At 33.7% G+C, this 24,631-nt stretch overlaps 1 protein-coding gene and 1 non-coding gene across 5 annotated transcripts in view; both read right to left on the reverse strand.

The window, feature by feature from the left end:
- Positions 1-7,674: 7,674 nt before the first annotated feature.
- The window catches only part of LRCH2 (leucine rich repeats and calponin homology domain containing 2), a 127,629-nt gene continuing 110,672 nt past the window's right edge, over positions 7,675-24,631 (reverse strand). For 2 of the 4 annotated variants that reach the window (XM_055267856.2, XM_063634842.1), the window contains 7 exons: positions 23,360-23,401; positions 20,285-20,335; positions 17,661-17,718; positions 16,792-16,904; positions 16,472-16,609; positions 16,243-16,320; positions 7,675-10,291 (listed from right to left, as the gene is read on the reverse strand). In XM_055267856.2, the coding sequence (XP_055123831.1) occupies positions 10,172-10,291; positions 16,243-16,320; positions 16,472-16,609; positions 16,792-16,904; positions 17,661-17,718; positions 20,285-20,335; positions 23,360-23,401 (600 nt within the window). In that variant the 3' untranslated portion in view covers positions 7,675-10,171. The remainder of the gene's footprint in view (positions 10,292-16,242; positions 16,321-16,471; positions 16,610-16,791; positions 16,905-17,660; positions 17,719-20,284; positions 20,336-23,359; positions 23,402-24,631) is intronic. The other 2 variants (XM_055267857.2, XM_063634843.1) reach the window with 1 other exon arrangement.
- Positions 19,783-19,911, reverse strand: LOC129476593 (small nucleolar RNA SNORA35). The gene has a single exon (XR_008655018.1). It is a non-coding gene; the product is annotated as a small nucleolar RNA SNORA35 (small nucleolar RNA).

The raw sequence follows: 24,631 nt of genomic DNA on the forward strand, positions 1-24,631 counted from the left end.
GATTTCAGAAATAAGACTGCACACCTACAACTATCTGATCTTCAACAAAGCTGACATAAACAAGCCAATGGGGAAAGGATTCCCTATTTAATAAATGCTGCTCGGAAAACTGGCTAGCCATATGCCAAAAATTGCAACTGGACTCCTTCCTTACACCTTATACAAAAATTAACTCAAGATGGATTAAAGACTTAAATATACATCCCAAAACTAGGAAAACCCAAAAAGAAAATCTAGGAAATAGTATTCAGGACATAGGCACAGGCAAAGATTTCATGATGAAAACATCAAAAGCAATTGCAACAAAAGCAAAAATTCACAAATGGGATCTAAATAAAGAGCTTCTGCCCAGCAAAATAAACTATCATCAGAGTGAACAGACAACCTACAGAATGAGAGAAAATGTTTGCAATCAATCCATCTGACAAAAGCCTAATATCCAGAATCTACAAGGAAATTCAACAAATTTACAAGAAAAAAAGAAACAACCCCATTAAAAAGTGGGCAATGGACATGGACAGACACTTCTCAAAAGAAGACATTTATGTGGCCAATAAACATATTAAGAAAAAGCTTAACCTCACTGATCATTAGAGAAACACAAATCAAAACCACAATGAGATACCTTCTTGTGCCAGCCAAAATGGCAATTATTAAAAAGTCAAGAAACAACAGATGTTGGCAAGGTTGTGGAGAAATAGGAACACTTTTACACTGTTGGTGGGAAGGCAAATTAGTTCAACCATTGTGGAAAACAGTGTGATGATTCCTCAAAGACCTAGAACCAGAAATATAATCTGACCTAGCAATCCCATTATTGGGTATATACCCAAAGGAATATAAATCATTCTATTATAAAGAGACATGCATGCATATCATATGTTCATTGTAGCACTATTCACAATAGCAAAGACATGGAATCAACCCAAATGCCTATCAATGATAGACTGGATAAAGAAAATGTGGTACATGTACACCATGGAATACTATGCAGCCATAAAACGGGACGATATCATGTCCTTTGCAGGGACATGGATGGAAATGGAAGCCCTTATCCTCAGCAAACATACGCAAGAACAGAAAACCAAACACCACATGTTCTTGCTTATAAGTGGAAGCTGAACAATGAGAACAAATGGACACAGGGAGGGGAATAACATACACTGGGGCCTCTCAGGAGGTAGGGAGTAGGGAGGGAGAACATCAGGATAAATGGCTACTGCATGCGGGGCCTAATATCTAGGTGATGGGTTGATAGGTGCAGCAAACCACCATGGCACACGTTTATCTATGTAACAAACCTGCACATCCTGTACATGTACCCCAGAACTTAAAATTAAATTAAATTAAATTTTAAAGAATGAAGGAACCCTCATGAATGGCATTTGTGCCCTTAGGAGGCCCAAGGGAGCTTGACTGCCCCTTCTGCCATGTGAGGACACAATGAGAAAGCATCATCTATTAACCAGAAAGTGGGCCCTTACCAGACACCAAGTCTGCCTGTGCCTTGATCTTGGACTTCTCTGCGTCCAAAACTGTGAAAAATAAAATGCTGTTATTTATAAGCTACAAAAGTTATATGGTATTCTGCTATAGCAGGCTGAACAGACACAGTTGTTTCCAGGGTTTAGGGCTGGGGGAAATGGGTCAAAGGGTATAAAGTTTTAGTTGTGCAGCATGAATAAGTTCTAGATATCTAATGAACAGCATGGTGACTAGTTAGTAATATTATATTGTACACTTTAAATTTGCCAAGAGGGTAGATCGTAAATGTTTTCACCACCAAAAAAGAAAGGTAATACTTTGAGGTGATGGATATGTTAATTAGCTTGATAAGAGTTATCATTTCACAATGTATACGTATATCAAACATCAGGTTGTATAGCTTAAATATATATAATTTTTATTTGTCAATTACACTTCAATAAAGCTAGAGAAAAAATGAAATGGGAAAAAATAAACATGTAAAATTATTTTTCAAAAAAATATAACTGTTAGAACCAACTAGCAGCAATAAATATTCAATTACAATGTTTAGTACAAAGAAGTGAACTTTAAAAATTGCTTGCAAAACGTAAGAATTAAGAATAATAAATTTCTTCTTTCCTTTTTTGAGATAGGTCTCACTCTGTAATCACAGCTCACTGCAGCCTCAATCTCCCTGGGATAAGGTATCTTCCCACCTCAGCCTCCCGAGTAGCTGAGACCACAGATGTGCACCACCACATCAGGCTAATTTTTGTCTTTTTTGTAGAGAAGGGGTTTCACCATGTTGCCTAGGCTGGCCTTAAAGTCCTGGGCTCAAGTGATCTGCCTGTCTCAGCCTCCCAAAGTGCCGGGATTACAGGCGTGAGCCACCATGCCTGGCCAATGATAAATTTCAATAACAAAATTTAATATTATAAATTTTGATCTATTTTAATGCAACAGCCAGAAGCCAGCAACTGAATTCCTTTGTAAAGCTCTCTACAAAAAGACCATGTCCTATTCATTGCCATACCCACAAGGCCTGCAATACCAATACCTGGTATGTAGTAAGAGCTCAAAAAAGTGTTTCAAATTAACTAATTCAGAATTATTTTTTCAGAGTATAATAATGTTATCATATTGAAAACAAAGTCATACATAAAAGCTTTAAAGACTTGGAAAAGAAAACAAAAATCATACATACAAAGTATGTTTTAGTACAGTAGGTAAATGATCCAGGGATGGTTACGAAAAAGTTCAGTCCTTAAATAATAGTTCAAATCATATTTCTGGACCTTGGTTTCCTAGCCTGAAGAATGAAAACATGGCAATACCCAAATTCTAAAAATCTTTAATGGTTTAAAATTTTTTTATGATTATACCTAGGAGTATCATAAACTCTTCTTTATCTTTCACAATGAAAAACTGAAAACTTTGATGATGCAAAATGCCTAAAAATTATACCCATATTTTAAAATGTGTATTTGTAAATATATTTTATTAACTACTAACCATGATTATATCCAAGTATGTGGGGTTTTAAAATTTGAGTTACAGCATAATATTCATTTCTACTCAGTTGTTAATCTTAGATGTTAAAGATAATGAATGACAGACATACATAAAGTTATATTTTATTATTTATAATTCAATTATAGAAAAAGGTTCTAGTTCAATGTTGCACGTCTGTGCTCTTCCTTTTCATATTTAATTATTAATATTTCCATCTATTGTCAAAGTAAATGAGTCACCTTGCCATGAAAGGCATTTGACTGCCTTTGGCGTTTCAGGCTAACTTGGATCTTAATTTGTTTTCTAATTAGCAATGTATCCAGAATTTTTGTAAGGCTATTAAAATGAGTAAAATGATTCCAAATGTTTTAAATAAAGGAAATAGCATTTCGCATTTGTTTTGCGAGGGGGAGAAATTTATCTTTATCTCAAAATTAAGCTCTGATCATGGAACATAACTATTATGTTAAATAGATATTAGTTTATTTGTATATGGTCTACATTTAACATGTTATCCTAAAAAAATGATTATGTATTCAACTTAAAAGCAAGGATAGCAAGAAAATGGATGGATCTCAAGACTATAAAAAAAATTCATGTAGTTTTCTAAGTGCTCCAAAAAAGAAAGATAACACCTTTGTGCTTTAATATTTGTTAATTTAACATTACATTTGTTAATTTAACTTGTTTAGATATATACGACCATTTTATAATCACACATACCTGTGACTAGTTTCATTTATCTTGAAAATTATACAGCTGTGTGTGTTTAAAATGATTTTTCAGAAATGAAAATGTGAGATAGTACTAATCACAACAAAAAGTATACCTTTTTAAACCATAAAGAAAATCCCAAAGCCCTTAATAAAGTAGAACACATTTTAGAATAGAATTTAAAATATTAAGTAACGATCTTGAAACATCACTTAAAATATCGAACTACTATACTATTGTACAGTAAATTGATATTACTACAGCACTTGAATGACTATAGGGCTTTACTATACAAGTTGGCTATTGGACCAGCATCACTTGGAAGCTTGTTAGAAATGCAGAATCTCAGACCCCACACATGACCTATTGAATCAATCTGTACTTCGTTAACAAAATCCCTAGGTGATCCATATTGATCCATATGGATTTCTTAAAATCCAAAGTTTAAGAATCACTGCCCTAAGGTATTATTTTAATTACTACTTCATAAATTATACAGAATCACTTTGTGTTTATTTGAATTGGAAATGAATATCTGAAGTTTTATAACATTCAATTTGCTATTGAAAAATCTATTTCTATTTATCATTTACATATGTACATACCCAATACATTTCTCACCTATTTAGGTAGATAATTAATTGATGCATATCAATGGACTAGAGTAAAAATAAATTTATTTTTCTCTAACCATAAATGGCAGGGTACTCAAAGTATCCAAGAAATGAGGAAAATATTATGCAATAATTTAAATTTTAAAATGATCACATTTTAAAGAAACTTCTGTTTTTATTTTGGTAACTTTCAAATTATTCAATCACCAACCTTCTATCCTAAACTCTTTATGTAAGAATTCTCATAACTTCTGAACTCTGGTTTTCCAATGCAAATGCAATAAGATTCTATTTTGCTAAAACAACTGGAGCCTTACATGAAACACACACACACACACACACACACACACACACACACACACACTACTGGGGAAATTCTAAGCTATTTAAACACTGTAAGCATAAGGATATTTTTCATGTTTTAAAATACAGGATTAGAAAAGTTTATGCCTTAAGAAGTAGATGACATTCGATATTTTCCAATTTACCAATTCCAGAATATATCTGGACATTTCCACATGAATCTAATATACAGTAAATATATCAGTACCCTGGAGTGCTCTGGATAGTGAGATAGGTTCCTGAGAATTCTAGGCCATTCCATGTAGTGTACCAAAACTGTACATTTACTGAAGGAGAAAACAAGCTTAGTACCATTATCTAAAGATAATTCAAGGTTCTGTGATAAACTTAGAATCATTTTCAAACAACTTACACCAAATATTTACTTACTTAAGTACTTGTTTAAATCTGAAAGTTTACGATGAGTAGCTATAAAACAGGGAATAATATTATCTTCAGTAACATTTACCTGGATGACTTTCTACTTGTATGGTAAATCACAATTACAAATTAATAAAAGTTATTTTAATAAAATATGTGGATTTTTAAAATATTAAATTTACCTGAAAAAAGAAAGATTAATTTTTTATCATATAGCTTAAGGGCAATTCAATAATATACCTTTCACTAAAACTACAATAAAATTAATCACAATTGGCTGGGCGTGGTGGTTCATGCCTGTTAAATCCCAGTACTTTGGGAGGCCAAGGTGGGCAGATCACCTGAGGTCAGGAGTTTGAGACCAGCCTGGCTAACATAGTGAAACCCCATCTCTACTAAAAATACAAAAATCAGCTGGTGTGGTGGTGCACATCTGTGGTCCCAGCTACTAGGGAGGCTGAGGCAAAAGAATGGCTTGAACTCAGGAGGTGGAGGTTGCAGTGAGCCAAGATCACTCCACTGCATTCCAGCCTGGGCAACAGAGCAAGATGCTATCTCAAAAAAAAAAAAAAAAATCACAATTTTACCTATTCTACATTTATTTAACATAAAGTTCTCTTATATTGGCTGGGTGCGTTGGCTCACAGCTGTAATCCCAGCACTTTCAGAAGCCAAGGCAGGCTCATAACTTGAGGCCAGGTGTTCGAGACCAGCCTGGCCAATATGGCAAAATCCCATCTCAACTAAAAATACAAAAATTAGCTGGGTGTGGTGGTGCGTGCCTATAGTCCCAGCTACTCAAGAGGCTGAGGCATGAGAATCGCTTGAGCTAGGGAGGTGGAGGTTGCAGTGAGCTGAGATTGCAGGGCAAGACTCTGTCAAAAAAAAAAAAAAAAAAAAAAAAAAAATTCTCTTATATTTATGTTACATAGTTTATTTTACATAAAGGCAATATTATTTGGTGAGGATATCATAAAAAATTATTGTTAAAGAAAATATTACCTACTGAAAATGACATATTGTGAACCCCAAATATCTGAGACAGCTCTCAGTTAATTTAGACAGTTTATTTTGCCAAGGTTGACAACACAGAATACCCGAAAAGGGGTGAGTGATGGCTTTGTTCTGAATTTTTTAAGGTGGTTCAAGTCATTAGAAGCCTCCTCTAGATTTTTTTTTTTTTTTTTGGTACTGCAAATGGCAAAAAATAGGGTGGAAGAAAAGTAAATGAAAGAATGTTTGTTTTCAAGACAGGAAGCAAACACAGAAACCAAGTGCACGGTTTTTTGTTTTGTTTTTTTCCTCTTTTGCAGCTGCGAGGAATTTTAGACAAATTAGAGAGGCTTTCTTACCCATAATTTGGAATTCTCACTCAGATTTGACGAAATCAGGTAGAGATGGTCAAATCTGATGGGAGAAAGACCGGAACAAACAACAAAAAAACCCAACAATATGATCACTGAGCGCTCTAATGGTAAGGAGAAATTAAAACCAGCTGGTTGTTAATTTTAGTCAAATCAAAACCCCAATTCAGTTACTTACCTAGGGATGGGTCTCAGGCTGAACAATGTTCTCTACCATCCTAAAAGCACGAAAAAACTCAAACCCATCTTCCCTGTTGGGAGTGAGCTCAGACTCCATAAAGGATTACCTGCCTTCCATTGTCATGGAAGCAGGAAATCTTCCCTTCCTTGTTGGGAGCAAGTAAAACTCCAAAACAGGGAATCATATAGCAAAATAAACTTTAGATTTTGACCAGATTTTGGGAGATTAGGGATTCTCTGTAGGGGGTGCTCCCAGACCTCAGCAAATTGCCTTATTGGTTTGAGCCATACAGTTAGCTCATGTTGGTACCAAGCACCAATAAGAGATTTGTCAAAGGTCAGGGGTACCTCCACTCAGAATCCCTTCGTGGTTACCAAATGTGAACCCCAAATATCTGAGACAGGTCTCAGTTAATTTAGAAAGTTTATTTTGCCAAGGTTGAGGATGGTGCCCATGACACAGCCTCAGGCAGTCCTGACGACATGCGCCCAAGATGGTCAGAGCACAGCTTGGTTTTATACATTTTAGGGAGACACAAGACATCAATCAACATATGTAAGACAAACATTATTTCAGTCCAGAAAGGCGGGAAAACTGGAAGCGAGGAGGGGGCTTCCAGGTCATAGGTACATAAAAGACAAATGGTTGCATTCTCTTAAGTTTCTGATTAGCCTCTCCAAAGGAGGCAATCAGATAGGCATTTATCTCAGTGAGCAGAATGGTGACTTTGAATAGAATTGGTGGTAGGTTTCTCCTAAGCAGTTCCCAGCTTGACCTTCCCCTTTAGCTTAGTGATGTTGGGGCCCCAAGATTTATTTTCCTTTCACAATATAAAGTGAATCTGGACCTCTAAACCACTTACTTTGAATATTCTCTCAAAGTCTGGCTATTTTTCTACACTAGGGAACATAGACACCATCTATCAAATGCTGACAAAAAAATGGATGATGTGATGGTAAGAAAGGAGGTAGAGAGGGAGAAAAGAAATACCAGACTTAAATTTTTTCTTTCAACTTTATCCACAGTTTGCATCGGTAATATACATTTAAGTGTTCCATGTATTTTTAAATGCATCAGAAAAGCAATTATGATAGATCTGTGACCAATACAAACATTTCTGATTTATTCAAAAAATTCAGTTAAAAAAGTCATTAAACTAGCAATCTGTAAAGATAATTATTAAACAAATGGTAATGCATTTTTACTCCTTATTTCATTTCTAACATACCCAATGTCACTTCTTTCTTGTGCCATACAGTAATAAAATGTAACAGAAATAGCTATCTATTAAATTTTGGGGGACTAATAAAATATTTTTGATTATTCAACTGTCATTAAATCACAAATCCCACTCAAGTAATGAAAATCATTCTTAATTCAGTAACTGGTGAAATAGATAATAGCCATAAAACATTTAGAATAAATTTTACACTTAGAAACTACTAAAAGAAATACATCAGAGCCTTGGTATAACATTGTAGGGGACTATGCTGTGAAACTGCTTTAGAGGTGGTGTTGCCATTTGGCACAAGAGTAAATGAACTGCCATGATGTGGACCTCAGAGAAGCCCATCTTAAATTGAATTTTGCTCTGCAGTAAAGAATGCTACAGTGAGGTTCTGCTGTATTTTCTTTTTAAAGGAATAATTAACTGAAAAGTAACTGAAATGCAATAAGAAAATGGCCTACAATTTCACTACTACTTCAAAGATATGAAACAGGACAACACTTGTAAAATAAGTAATACTAGATTGATTAATCAGAGACTATCATAACACCTATGAAAGCAGTATGAATGATTGCTGTGTTTTTAATGCTCACTTAATTTGTAATGCTGTCAAATTTCTACATAAAAAGTCATTAACTAATGTATTTATTTGCCATTTCTTACATATATTACCCAAGTTTTCACTAGGGAGATTATGTCAGTGAGTTTTTTTTTTTAATCCAACTAAAAAATTAACAACTAATGAGGTCAAATATTTAAAATAATAAATTACTAATAATTTAATTCTTAAACCATATAGTCATAGAAGCTTTAATTCTTTAAAAGCTCCAATTTGACCCTTGGGGAATGTAATGAACACATCTGTATTCTAAAGCCAAAATTTAATTCTATGGCTTCATGCCAACTGATCAAAAAAGGTACAGTTGTTCCTATACCATTTGGCACACTAGTTTTTACCTTACATATATACCCTTTGAAATACCCAGGCCAACATTTTTAATAAGTTGCATCCATATTAAGAGGTAACAAGTGCAAATGATCACATACTTAAGATATGATGCTTGCTTGGTTACTACAAAAGTAACTATTAAGGTTCTTCTATAGGAAACTCAGTTATTCATTACAGTAATGTTTTTGAAAAATTCCTGCAATACCACCAATGTAAATTTACCCATATCTAAGTTAAAACAAGGACTTTGTGTAACACAATATCTCATGAAAATATTTATAGAAGAGTCTGTGTTTAATTTAACATCAAAGTAATCGAAGATCACAAGGTTTACAGGATTCACAAATGGCCAGATTTTGAGTAAAAACCTATTCCTCAACTGCTGCTCTCTGAATATACGTAAAGGCAGCACTGATAGAATGCTGCTCAAAGGGAAGATATAAACCCAAACTTTGGCAGTTTTATCAAAATGTCCTTGATAATTAGTACTTCACTAGTTCTCAAAAACTTCACTGCTTTGTGTAACATTTTCAATACAGAAATAAAATACTCTTCAAATAATACATTTTAAAAGATGATTTTCACAAAATTAAATAGCATAAATTAATCATATTAACATTGGTATTTTTGACAACATGAAATAACCAATTTAAGGGAAACTGCAATGGACTAACTAAAAAACCACAAATGTCACCATGTGAGGCTCATTTAAATCCTCACATATTACTGACTTTACAAAATCTACTAAAATATTTTAAAGTTCCATTGACTCTATTAATACATTTAAAAAATTGCAAAAATGCTTAAGACTATATAAGAGTCATCAATTACACAGGCACTTCACATGTAAACAATCTACAGTACAACTGAAAATATTTTGGCACCAACCTATAATACTAAAAGAATTTAATATAAAGCCAGAATTGTTTTTTCTACTCCTTTTTTCTAAAAAACTAAGACCAAAGATTGAAGAAATTGTGTATAAACTAGAATTAGAAGTGTATTAAATAACTCAAATATAGAATTGCTCTAAATTGCTAAAAAAAATTACCTTTATCCAGATGTTTACTAGTATGCGATGATGTAAAAAAATTAAACCTAATGTGATTATTAAATTGAAACTACATTTTAAATTTAGTATCAGTCTGCTTTCTGAAAAATAATCAAGATTATCAACTGACTTAGTAAAAAGAGAATTTGAGTTTATCAAATACTCTTATTAAATTAATCCAGTTTTCCCCCAAAGAAGTTTGGGCAATTCAATGTTTAAGTTTGATGTTTCAATGTAATTTTTTAAAAATCCTAAGGCGTGACCTAAGGCAAACTGTTTTTGACGGAATATTCTTATTCATGAATTTGAAATATTTGAAATCACTTCAAATAAATGAAACTATACACTTAAAATTTTAAAATGTTATATCAAGCCATAGAAAGCTGAGATGCCTTGGTTGTTGGTAATTCAAGGAGCGCCTGAACTGTGACACCAACTTTCACAAGTCCTCGTTCTTCCAAAATATGATGAGGCAAACAAAGTCTTTCCTGGAGAAAAAAAAGAGATATTTGAACATTCATTTTTTAGAAGTGTAATAAAATTAAGTCAGAATTTGATTTTAAAAACATGATTTCTGTAAAACATCAAGAAAAATACATAATTCTAAGTTTTCTCTTATAAATATTGTAATCTAAAATGTTTTTAGATTCTTAATTTATACTAAGAAAAAAGATTATAGAAGTTGGCCTTGTTTGAAATGCTGTCATTCCACACTTGTACCTCTTTCTCTACAAAGAAAATGTTTATAAAAGAGTTGGTCACCACTTTTGCATTTCCCACTCACTACTCAACCACTGCTATCTTACATCTAACCCTAAAGCATATGCCCACTAAAACTATTTTAGTAAAAATCACCAATGCCATCTTAAATGTCAAATGTTGCATATGTCTAGCTGACTGCTCAGTCATATTATGCCTTTGATTAATGCCTTTCTAGGAACCTTACCCCTCCCCTGTCTTGTGTGACACCATTCTTTCTACTTCAACTTTTCTGACAGCAATTGTGCAGTAGCTTTCATTAATTAGCCCTCACTGATCCTCTTCTAACATACCAAATGTATCCAAGGGTTCTGTCTTCACTCTCTTCTCTTTTACACTATATCCTCTCTTTTGGTATTCTCATCTATTTCTAGTTTTAACTACCCCTTCCATACCGATGATTCCAAGTTTTTATTTCCTCCCAAGGTCTCTCTATCGATCTCCAAATACACATATCAACTGGACACAGCCAAATGGACATCTAACAGACATATCAAAATCAATGTGTCCACAACAGAACTACTTTACCAAATTAACTTGTCCTTCTGTGATCCATGTCTTAGTAATACACTATTCAATCTCCATTGACAAACCTGTGAAATATAATAGTCTTCCTCTTTCTTCCTTACTCCCATAACCCATTCTCCAAATATTACTGATGGTATCCCATAAAGAGTTCTCAAAATTATTGCCTCATCTCCATCTTCACTGCTATATTTGTTGCCCTCTTAACATTTTGCTTATTTATTCAAATAACCACTGAAGTGTATACTAGAAAAGAAGGAAGGCTTCAAATCAATGACTTCAGCTTCCACCCTAGAAACTAAAAAAAGAAGAGCAAATTAAACCAATGGCAAAAGAAAGGTGCAAATAATGAGAATGAGAGAGGAAAACAATAAAGTAAAAAAACAAAAAACAATAGATAAAAAAATCAATGCAACCCAAAGTTAGTTCACTTAGAAGATTTTTTAAAATTCATAACCCTCAAGCTAGGCTAATCAGGAAGAAAAGAGAGAATACACAAATTACCAATATCATAAATAAGAGAAGTGACACCACAAGATATTCTACAAATACCAAAATGATAATAAGGAGACATTATAAACAACTTCATAATAATAGTTTGACAAGTTAGATGAAATGGATGAATTCTTTGAAAGAATAATTAAATGATTCTGTATAGAGAAACTCCTAAGGCACAGAAACACACACACAAAAAAAACTATTAGAACTAATAAATGAGTTCTGCAAGGTTGCAGAATACAAGATCAATAAAAGAAAATCACTTCTATTTCTATAAAGTAGCAATAAAAAATTGACAGTGGAATTAAGGAAATAATTATATTTATAATAGTACCAAAGAGAATAAAATACTAAGCATTTAATTTAACAAATCTAATGAAAAACTCATACACTGAAAACTACAAAACACTGTTGGAATAAAAATTAAAAGATATAAATAAATGGAAAGGTGTCTCATGTTAATGGATCACAGGAATAAATATTGTGAAGACGACAATATTCCCCAAATCATTTTACAGATTCGGTATCCCCAGCAAAATCCCAACTGGCTTTTTTGCAGAAATTGACAAGCTAATCAATCCTAAAATTGATATGGAAATGCAAGGGACTCAGTATAGCCAAAACAACCTTGATATAGAACAAATCTGGAAGACTCACACTTCTTGATTTCAAAATGCATCACAAAACTACAGTAAGACAGTGTGATACTGGAATAAGGAATTTAGTGGTAAAAAAACTGAGAGTCCAGAAATGAAGCCTTATATTTATGGTCAACTGATTTTTGACAAAGGTGCTAAGACAGACAATTCAATGGGGAAAAGAAGAGTCTTATCAACAAATGGTGCTGGGAAAATTGGATATCCACATGTGAAAGAATGAATTTGGATCCGTACCTCATACCATGCACAACCTGCAGAATGGGAGAAAATATTTGCAAATCATATATCTCTTAGGCAATTTGTATCCAGCATACATAAGGAACTACAACTCAAAAAAAAAGATAAATAATCCAATTCAGAAATGAACATAGGGTTTCAATAGACATTACTCCAAAGAATTTATACAAATCAATAAGCACAAGAAAAGATGCTCAACATCATTAACTACTAGGGAAACGCAAATCAAAACCGCAATAAGGTATCACATCACACACACTAAAATAGCTAGAACCAAAAAGGTAGACAGTAGCCATTGTTGGTGATGATGTGAAGAAATTAGAACCCTCATATATTGCTGGTGGAAATGTAAAAACAGTGCAGCCACTTTGCAACATATTTTGGCAGTTTCTTAAAAAATATTATAAAGATAGAGTTACCATATAACCTAACAATTTCACTGCTAGGTATATAACCAAGAGAATCGAAAACAAGTGTTCAAAGAAAAACTTATTCACGGATGTTCAAAGCAACATTATTCAGAATAAACAATGAGTGATAACAACCCAAATGTCTATCAACTGATGAATGGATAAACAACATGTGGTATGTATTTAGAACAGAACACTATTCAGCCATAAAAAGAAATGAAGTACTGACTTAGGTTACACATGGATGAACCTTGGAAAAATTATACTAAGTCAAAGAAGCCAGACACTAAAGACCCCATATTGTATGATTTCATTATATGTAATGTCTTAGAGCAGGCAAATCCACAGAAAGAACAGGGGAAGGACTGCGAATAGGTAAGGGCTGTGTTTCTGGGGTGACAAAAATATTTTAAACAGATTATTGTAACTGTTGCTGAACTCTGATTATACTAAAAACCATTTAATTGTACACTTTAAATCAGTGAATGCTATGGCATTTTAATTATATCTCAATAAAAATATTTTCTTAAAAAAATCAATGTATATGCCCAATCTCAGGCTTAAAAAAAGAGAACGTCAATCCATACTTTTTAACCACATACAAAAACTAACTCAAAATTGATCATAGACATGAACATAAAACCTAAGATTATAAAATTTCTAGAAGTAAACATAGGAATCTTTGTGGCCTTGGATTATACGAAGATTTCCTAGGTTTGACACAAAAAGCACAGCCCATTTTAAAAAATAAATTGTACTTCAATAAGTGAAGATCCTGCTCTTTGAAAGACACTCTAAGGACAATGAAAGGACAAGCCAAAGATTTGGATGCAATATTTATAAATCTGGTAAATGACTTCATCCATAATTCGTAAAGAAATCTGAAATTCAATCATAGGAAAATAAACAACCCAATACAAAATATACCTCAGATTAGAATATGTACTTCAAAAAAGAAAGTATACTTCAAAGTACTTCAAAAAGAAGATATACAGGTGGCAAATAAGCCTTGAAAAGATGATCGGCATCATTAGTCTTTAGGAAAATGCAAATTAAAACTGCACTGGCAAGTCAGCACATACATATCACAATGACTAAAATTTTTAAAAGACTGATCATACTGAATGTTAGTGAGGATGTGGAGGAACTGGAACTCTCACATACTGCTGACAGGAATGTAAAATGGTACAACCACTTTGGAAGAGTTATGTAGTTTCTTAAAATGTTAAGCGTGCACCTACCATATGTTCCTGTTATTCCACTGCTAGGTATTTACTAAAAATTAAAGAATGCATAAATCCATACAAAGACTTGTATACAAATGTTCATAGCAGCTTTATTTGTAGCAGCCACTAAAACTGGAAACAACCCAAATGTCCATCAGCAGGTCAAGGGATCAACAAACTGTGGTATATCCATACAATAAAATACTATCTAGAAATGAAAAGCAATGGTCTATTCATACATGCAACAACACTGACGAGTCATAAAATAATTATGCTGAGTGAAAGAAGATAGAAAAATATAATACATATTGTATCATTCCATTTATATAAAACTCTAGAAAGTGCAAACTAATCTGCAATGACAGAAAGCAGATTAGTGGTTGCTGGAGAAGGAAGGATTGCAAAGACACATGAGGAAATTTTGGGGGGCAGTAGATATGTTCATTATTTTGACTGTGGTGATGACTTCATGGTGTATGCATATGGCAAAATTGATAAAATTGTATACTTTATTTATATGCCCTATATTGTATGTTAATAACTCAATAAAGCTGTTAAAAATTGGAAAACATCCTAAAACAAAGAAAATTAATTTTAAAATTATTATACATTACCAATTCTGAGTTCACAGAAAAGCAATGAAGCTAAAAATAAAACCCTTAAAACAAAAATGACATAATATTAGTGAGGTAGTGAATGCTTGTAATCCCAGTTATTTGTGAAATGGAAGTCTAGAGCTCAAGAGTTCCAGTCCAGCCTGGGCAACACAGTGAGACTCCATCTCTAAAAAAAGGTTTTTTGTTTTTTAATTTTAAAAAAGAAAAAATGGCAAAACGGGAAAATCTGTATGATGTAATGGCTGCAGAAAACATTGCTAAGTTTGCTATTTCCCCATTGAAAGATTGAGAGTAGAAAAAAGAAACAACAAACATTTTTAAGAATTAAAAATTTAAAACATCACATCAGCCAAGTGCAGTGGCTTGCGCCTGTAATCCCAGCACTTTGGGAGGCTGAGGCGGGTGGATCACTTGAGGTCAGGAGTTCAAGACCAGCCTGGCCAACATGGTGAAACCCCGTCTCTATTAAAAATAAAAAATTATCTGGGTGTGGTGGCACATGCCTGTAGTCCCAGCTACTTGGGAGGCTGAGGCAGGAAAACTGCTTGAACTGGGAGGTGGCAGTTGCAGTGAGACGAGATCGTGCCACTGCACTACTCCAGCCTGGGCGACAGAGTGAGACTCCGTCTCAAAAAACAAAAACAAAAACAAAAAAACCCATCACATCAACTATAGACAAGAGGTAATTAGAGAACATTATGTAATTTCCAAATTACCCAACAATTCACTGATTCTCTACACATTAAATTATGTTTACTTACTTGAGGGAAGAGATTAAAGTGGGATCTGTAGACCAGATTATTAAGACACTGTTCAAAAGACAGCTTAACAAGCACAACAACTTAATTGTGCTCTGACAACAATGTCATTTCTCTCCATAGTCATTCATGTTGAGGTTAGGTTTATAACACTTTACAAAGAAGCAATATTGTGATTATACATGTTCCTTATATATTTACAATACTGCTTTAATGGTTAATTGTATAGTAGTGCAATTATTACATGAAACATAAGACAATTCCTAAAAATTTCAAAGTTTGTCCAATACAGGTATTATCATAATATGCTGGTATAATTTCCAATTTTGCATTTTAAATAAAGTTTAAAAAGCTGTTCACACTGAATGCAAATCTTCCAATCAGAATCAATCCAATGACTTACAAAGGAGTCCAAATGTTCTCTAGCAAAAAAAAAAAAAAAAAGAAGGAAAAAAAGATGGTAACAATGACATCACAACCAAGTTGTAAATATGGCCACCAAGTTATGTTTGGTCAGTGATGTGCATGATTTTCCATATTTGTAGCTATTTCATAAACGACTTTAAAGGTAGCTTAAAAACATTCATTAGATAACTGCTACAGCGAAAGCTGGAGCTCAGGAGAAGGTACCAAGAGAAGGCATTCATTTTCATGTTCAGAAAGCATTATTCATTGCTTTAAGAAGAACCCCAGTTTGCATATAATAAATTCAAATTTAAGTGATCACGTTGTTAGATAAATAACAATTACCTGTGAGACGCCCAACTTTTTACAAGCATCAAGAAAATTTTCTACATTTCTTCGACATTTTGCCATGCTCAGTTTGGGCTGTAAAGAGGGAAAAAATGTACTTTTAGGCATTTTTCTATGGAACTTAATCAAAACTGAAAACTAAGTTCACTGAGGTATATTATTTAAAGACAATTTTAAGAAGCTATATCTTCCTTTAGAGAACTAACAAATTGTAAACAAAACTTACCACTGCTGGTGATGGCACATGAATACTAGCAACAGAACGTGGCCTTATATGATTGGCTAAATGGCAAAGAACAACCCCATCCATCAGTGCAGCTCCAATGTCATCAGGCAAAATTACTTTTAACCTGGATTCAAGATTCTATAGAAAAACAGATATAAATCAGATACTCTATCTAAACATATATGTTAAATGTTTACATTACTAATTGTTGGATATCCAAACATTTTAAGGAGCATTGAAAATAAAATCTATACACCTTATTAATTTTCCAAGTTAAACCCATTTCCACAAAGCAGATCTGAAAGAGCAAACTGACTTACGTTGCGAAGTTGTCGTATTTGCTCTCGCTCTTCCCGTAAATGTTCCATCTTTCTTCTCATTGTAAATCCTGGATCTGCTGCCCCATATTCTTGGCGAGATGAGCGGCTAAAAGCTATAAAAACAGAAATTTCCTAACTTGTTACAAAATTAATGGGAAGGAGCAACTATTGATGGGGAAAGAGGCATGATAAAAAGAATCAATACAAAATTACATAAAACATTATTACTCACTAATACATTCCAAATATTTTTAGAAAATATATTTGAACTCTATTTATGTGCATAATTGAAAGCAACAGGGAAGATAAGTTAATGATTTCTACCACCTATACATGTTCTTACTCAAACATACGTTATTAGAAACTTATGGCCCAGGTTAAAAATGATTACTGAACATATGTCAGCCTTTTATCTTTTAAAAAAGGAAATTATTCTTGAAAGTCAATACAGTTATTCAGGAATAAAAACTATAATTCAATACCTTGCCAAGTAACATGGATCCATTTTCTTTTGGGCTTGCCAAATGCGAAAAGATCCCTTTATAAAACCACAATATAATGAAGTGCTATAATTTCAAACAGTGTTTGGTCTGCTGGCAGAGTGGTCATTCTAACAGCAGTCACAGTAGAGTAGAAATAAGACTGCAGTATATCTAAGGCAAAAAGCTGAGGTTTCAGGAGCTTGAAGGTAAAGTGGAAGAAAGAAATGGGAATGGGAATTGGAAAGACAAATAACATTAAGAGAAAATTGCTTTTAGGAGAGAAGAAAGAATCTATGTGTACTTAAAACTATGGAATCAATCCCATTTAAGCTGGGAAACTAGTTTCAAATATAACTAATAAATTTTATTTACAGAATATCTATTTACCTGATCTAGGCTTCAAGCCAAAGGGACTGTGTGAAAAACCATCAGTTCTGTCATATTCCTAAAAAAAATTAAAAAGTTAAAAATAAATAAATAATAAAACTTCTTTTCTTTCAAAATAATCAAGGTGCTTATTCATGTCCATGCCAATTTGGGGAGATACTTATTTTCCTATGATTAGTGAAGAGAAAAGTAACTTGCATTTCAATTCAAGTTGATACATGTCACTTTTAAGAGGTCAACTAATATTTGCTAGTTGAGCTAACTATATAGGCTTTAAACTTTCAAAATAGAAAGAAAATGAAAATCATTAGTGAACTGTATAAAATAGATCATACTTTTTGAAAGAATCAGGTTGAAGTTGCCCAAAAAAAGAAGTAAGCTTCAATGAAAAGGTAAGTGAATTTAGTATTTACTCAGCATCTACTATGGACTTAACACCTAACAGTAGATAATCTGAAGGCAAACCTATTTGTACAGGGACTGCAGAATGATAGATGATAAATATCATCTCTTCTATTTGAATGAATATTGTTTCAAATGTTTCACACACAGTGGTTTGCTGTGGAAAGATCTGTAGTACATTAAACAAATCTGCCGGTGGAGTTAGAAATCTCAGGCTATGTTTTGAGCACAACATACAATTTCTCTGTGATTGTTTCTTCATCTTTCAAATGAGGTTACTGTGAAGATTAAATGAGATGACTAAATGAAACTACTGTGTAAAGTGATAAAATAATGTAATCTTAGCAGCACCTTATTTAATCTGTGCAACAACTCTGTGAAGTGAGTAGGGCTCAGCTTCAGTCACTTCTCTGCCATTTATTAACTAAGATAGTTTGGAAAGTTACCCATCTCTTCAGCTGTAAAATGATGAGGATCATACCTATTTTACGGGGCTGCTTTTAGGTACAAATATACAGGCAAGCACTTTGTTAATAGTAAAGCATTACACTAATTGGTTTTACTCTTTTCCATTCACACATGAAATTAATGCAATCAGAATTCTGTAGATTACCTAAATCTTCTGTTAACATGTGATATGCAGTTCAAGTTAAATGTCAGTTGAGTTACCAAAGCACATACATACTCACCACCCTATCCAAATCTACAAGCCTCCCAGTTTGTCTTCACTATTTTGGTTAAATTAATATGAATTCCTAAGATGAAAATTTCACTGATCCAAATGAAATAAAAAATATATTATAAAACTGACACCTGTAATCTCAACACTTTGGGAGGCCAAGGCAGGTAGATCACTTGAGGCCAGGAGTTCAAGACCAGCCTGATCAACATGGTGAAACCCTGTCTCTACTAAAAATACAAAAATTAGCCAGGTGTGGTGGCATGTGCCTGTAGTCCTACCTACTCGGGAGGCTGAGGCACAAGAATCGCTTGAATGTGGGAGGTGGAGGTTGCAGTGACCTGAGATCGTGCCACTGCACTCCAGCCTGGGCAACAGAGTGAGATCATGTGTCATATATATAGCGATGTAAATTATTTGGGAAATTTGGTATGAATAGTCTTCCCTGTGAGCACAGATCATAAAGTCATATATCAAGCAGACAAATAAGTAGTAGTCACTTATACGCTTATACTTGTAACTTAAAGTAAAAGAATTACAAAAGCATATGACAAAGACTAATTTTAAGATATCCTAATTTAAATTGTTTTCTAAAAGTATGTATACCATTTTACCTATCATATAAATAATTTAGAAACATGTTTATAAAATTAATGTCCAAATCCATTTAAAAGTTTTGTAATGCAGATCACCCACAACAACAAAGAATCTTAGCCTATTAAAAAAGCAACACCACCTACATATAATGAAATATTAACAGCATCTATGTAACCAAAGTTACACAGTGAATTTGGGCCATCCAACACTTTGGGCAAAGTGTTGAATTCATCACATCAATGTGTAATCATTTACTTACTAATGCCAATACACTTTAAGGTAATCTGAAGTAGAAGAGATAGCGTTTAGAATTTTTAAAATTGATCTCTTGTTGTAAAGCAATAGACTTGAATAAATAAATTAGAAGAATCAGTCATTCAAGCCACCAGACTATTTGATCGAGATTTCACAAACTCTAACTTTCTGATACCCATTCTCCCAAAAACGTGTAACCTCCTGTCGATAGGAACAACCCACTGCAGGGATGTTTCTCGTGGAAAAAGGAAATTTCTTTTGCATTGGTTTCAGACCTGACTGGTTACAAGAAAAACCAAAGGCCATTGCACAATGCTGAAGTACTTTTTTCAAATTTAAAATTTGAAAGTTGTTCTTAAAATCTATCATTTATTTTAAAATATGGATGAATGAGAAAGCATAGATTTGATAAAGTGAATTCTTTTCTGCAATCTACAGACACTTCCCAATAAGAAAATCATAAATAAACAAGTGCTAGTATCAATATTTTCACCGAAAAATGGCATTCTTAGAATTTTTTATAGGCTAGAAGGTTTGTACAAACTCATCTGCCATGGATTTTAAAATATGAGTGAATAAATTACATTGCAAAAAAAATCAGGTTACAGAGAACTGGCAAGGAAGAATCTTATGTAAAACACAGAAAACATACAAAACATATTTTTAAGACATATAAAAACAGAACTTGTACCTCAGATGATACTGGAGATTGTGGTGACATATTAGCATTATCACTGTCTTGCTAAAACATAAAAATAAAAAGATGGAAGATGAAATTACAATACAAATGATGATTTAAACATACAAAAGGAAAATAAAAATCGTTTTGACCAACTACTAAAGGAAGAACTACTCTACATGTGGTCTGTGAACCAGCAGCATAGGGATCCTCTGGGAGTTTAGAGATGCAGAATCTCAGGCCTCACCGGAGACCTAACTAATCAGAATCTACATTTCAATAAGACCCTCAAGTGGTTCGAAATATAGTACTTTAAAGTTTGAAAAATACTATCTACATATAACAGCAGGGATGTGTTACCAATCTGAGACATGTAAATGAAGGCATGCAAAATCTCCATCACCCCAAATAACTTTCATCTGAAAATTTACATGTATCTAATATAGGCTTATTGATAACTACAAAGAATTTAATTTAATAAAATATTAAATGGTCCATGATTTTTAAATGACTATTCTATTGCCAACCAAATATGAAAATTTTGACATTTAACTTTGAATATGCACACTACATAGAAAATGTATTCATTCAACAAATGATTATTGGCTACCTACTATATGTCAGACACTATGCTAGACACTGAGAATACTGAAATTTAGTAAAATATCACCCACTGAAGGACCTTTCGGTTGAGGACAGAAATAGATTCATGTATACAGGTAATACAACATTCTCAATATAATACAGAACAATGCATGGCATATTATGAGACACAGATAAGGGGCACTTGGGGGGGATGATGAAGATGGTAGAGAAAGGCAAGTTTCCTGAGAAAGTATAAATTCAGTAAAAAAACTGAGTGTTTACCACAAAAAGAAAGAAGGGAACAACATGCTAAGATGAGAGGAGAAGAACCAAAGCATGGAAGCAACAAATGTAAAGATGAGTGCATAAAACCTCTGAGCAGTTTTGTCTTGCTGGAGGGTAAGGTGAATGGAGGGTAAGGTGAAAGAAGAGCAAGTTGTGAATTAAGGCTGATGTGGCAAGCAGGGGCTTGATAAAGGAGGATCTAGAATTTATCTTCTAAGTTATGGGGGGAAACCGAAGGTTTCCAAGCCAGGGAATGGCCTGATTGCATCTGTGTTCTTTGAAACGACCACTCTGGCTGCAGTGAGAATGGACTAGAGAAAGGGAGAAGAGTAAGGAAGCTATTGCAGTAGAACAGGCAAGAAATGGATGAGGGCCTCTGCCAGAGCAGAAACAGTAGAAATAAAAGAGGAATGTATGCAAAATATTTTAGTGCAAATAAACAAACAGTAAGTCTTGGCTACTGATTAGATATTGAGGCAGGCAATGATAAAGTTTAATTTATAAATCAGGTATGAGATTAACATCAATAACTAATAATAAAATAGAACAACTATAACAATGTATTATAATAAAAGTTATGTAAATGTGGTCTCTAAGTGTCTTATTGTACTGTACTCACCTATTTTTAGACTGTGGTTGACCACAGGTAACTGAAACCTTGGAAAGTGAAATGGAGAAAAAAGGAGGGCTACTATACTCAAACACTGCCACAGTAATGAAAAAGTAGCCATAGGCAAATGAGTATGGCTGTTTTCTGATGCAGCTTTACTTACAAACCCATACGGTATGTCAAATTTGGCCCCTGGATCATAATTTGCCAGCCCCTGCTCCAGCTAGATGATGGAAGGTGATTCCATTAACTCAGTAGTTCTCAACCTTGGCTGGACATTAAACTCACATGGGAAACGTTAAAAACTTCATTGCTCAGTCCATACCACATGCCAATTAAATTATAGTATCTAGGGGGTGTGACCCAGGCGACAGTATTTTCTAAAGCTCACCTGGTAATTTTAGTGTACAGCCAAAGTTGAGAGCCACTGCACAAACTGGATGTTTGGATGTTAGTGAAAAAGTGGGTTTAGAAGCAAAAATTTTTTAAAAACTCAGTTTTGAACATATTTAGTCCTATTGGGTTTATGAGATATATCCAGCAGAAATTCTAAGCAGGTAGGAAGATGGATAAAATATTGCAAGGGCTTGAACCTCAGGGGAGAGGTCTGGACTACAGACCAATCTGAGAGGCTTCAGCAGGTACACAGGTGTTATCCACTGAAGGCCTGACAGCTGGTGAAGACATGCTAGAGACCACACAGTAGGCCATTCCCTGGGAATAATATTTAAAGGGTAAGCTGGGATCTTGTGGAGTTGGTGCAATGGAAAGCTTGGGCAGGTGTACAGGAACTGATTGTGCTCATGCACGGGTAAATATTGCCAAGCATACCCATACAAAACATGTAGTTTAGGCTTAAACATAAATACTAACAGTGAAAATATGACCAGCTATAGCCATAACTGACTTTTATTCATCCCAGTAAATACTACTGGAGAGGCCATGGAGAGAAATCGGCAGCTGAGCTGGCAGACGACCAATCATCTGGCTCTATTCATTATTTTTCCCTGTGTGATTCTATTTCCTAAAACTGAAGACATTTTCAGAAGCCCTGCCAAGTACCCAACATCAAATTAAATACCAATCTCTCCAACAAAAATACACAAAACTTAAGTACTTATAGTAATGAGAATATATCTTTTCAATAATGATAGGCTGCTGCATAGTTTACGCTGTGCAGTAGAAAGGTTTATGGTAATGCACAAACTGTAGAAGTCAAATTTTAAATTTTAAAATAGTATGCAGAATTTGTGGAAGGAGTTCCTAAACAAAGTTCCTAAAAAAAAATCTCAATTGACAACCAGGCTGATTTAGAAAGATAAAAGATGTGAAAGACAACACACTTACACTCATAGATGACAGGTCTAAGACGAATGATGATAAAATTCTAAAACTGAATTATTAGTAATTCCATTCTAAAGGATATATGGAAATTAAATGATTAAATTAATAATTGTATGACGATGCTCATATGCTTTTATTGTTGGAAAATAAACCATGCATTAAATCAATAACAAACAAACTGAAAAATGGATTGCATTTTACTCTCACTGAGCCAACTTCATAAGTAAACACTTCAAATAATTATTAATATTATCTTTTCTCACCTCATTTTCATTGCCACTTGAACTCTTCCTCATTGATTTATACTGAAAAATATTTAAAACACATAATTTATTTTCCCTTGAACATATAAATTCTCTACTAGTAAATTATGTACAAGATTCTTTCATATTTTGGTAGCTTTATTACATTACCTGATAACAAATTTAAGTATATAACAGGTGTAAATAGTCCTACTACTAATAACTAACAAAAATAATGCTTTCCATGTGCAAGGCATTGTTATAAATACTTTACACAGATCAAGTAACATTTCTTTCTTAAGCCAAGCTATTTCCCATTCATTCAGGTAAGTAATCTGAGGGTTGTCTTAGAATTTTCCTTTTTCTTAATTCACTATATCCAATATGTCATCAAGTCAATTCTTTTTTTAATCTCTCTCAGACTTACTTCTTTGGAATTCTCACAACTACCACCCTTTTCCAGGCCCTCATTATCTTACACCTGGTCTATAATCTCACCATTCTAATATGTCATTCATTATTAAGAAACCTACTGCTTTCATGTTAAAAAACACTACATTAAATGTATATATTGATTGTTTAATAACTGTAATAATGATGATAGATAACACTTGTACTAGTGCTTGCTATATGCCAGGCACTGATTTAAATGTCTTACATGTATTAACCCATTTAATCTTCTTAACAACCCTACTACATAAGAACTGTGCTTATATGTGAAAAAATGCTTCTTAGAGTCAAGAAAATACAGTATGACAACCACTGGAATTCTTACTTCTGACTCCTCTTCACTGCAAATGATGCTGCAAATCACTGGCAGATTAACCTTCCGTTTGCAACTCATGACTGCCCTGTTGTAACACCTACTAACTTTCAGATTATGTCCAAACTTCTATGCCTGGCATTCAAGGTTCTTTTTTTGTAAATTTTTAAAATTGTTATTATTTTTACATTTGTATATACTTATATTTGTGGTCAATTTTTTTATTATACTTTAAGTTCTAGGATACATGTGTACAACGTGCAGGTTTGTTACATATATATACATGTGCCATGTTGGTATGCTGCACCCATTAACTCATCATTTACATTAGGTATATCTCCTAATGCTATCCCTCCCCCCTCCCTCCACCCCATGACAGGCCCCAGCGTGTGATGTTCCCCACCCTGTGTCCAAGTGTTTTCATTGTTCAATTCCCACCTATGACTGAGAACATGCAGTGTTTGGTTTTCTGTCCTTGCGATAGTTTGCTGAGAATGATGGTTTCCAGCTTCATCCATGTCCCTACAAAG

The sequence above is a fragment of the Symphalangus syndactylus genome, chromosome X, assembly GCF_028878055.3.
Source record: "Symphalangus syndactylus isolate Jambi chromosome X, NHGRI_mSymSyn1-v2.1_pri, whole genome shotgun sequence".
Taxonomy (NCBI): Eukaryota; Metazoa; Chordata; class Mammalia; order Primates; family Hylobatidae; genus Symphalangus; species Symphalangus syndactylus.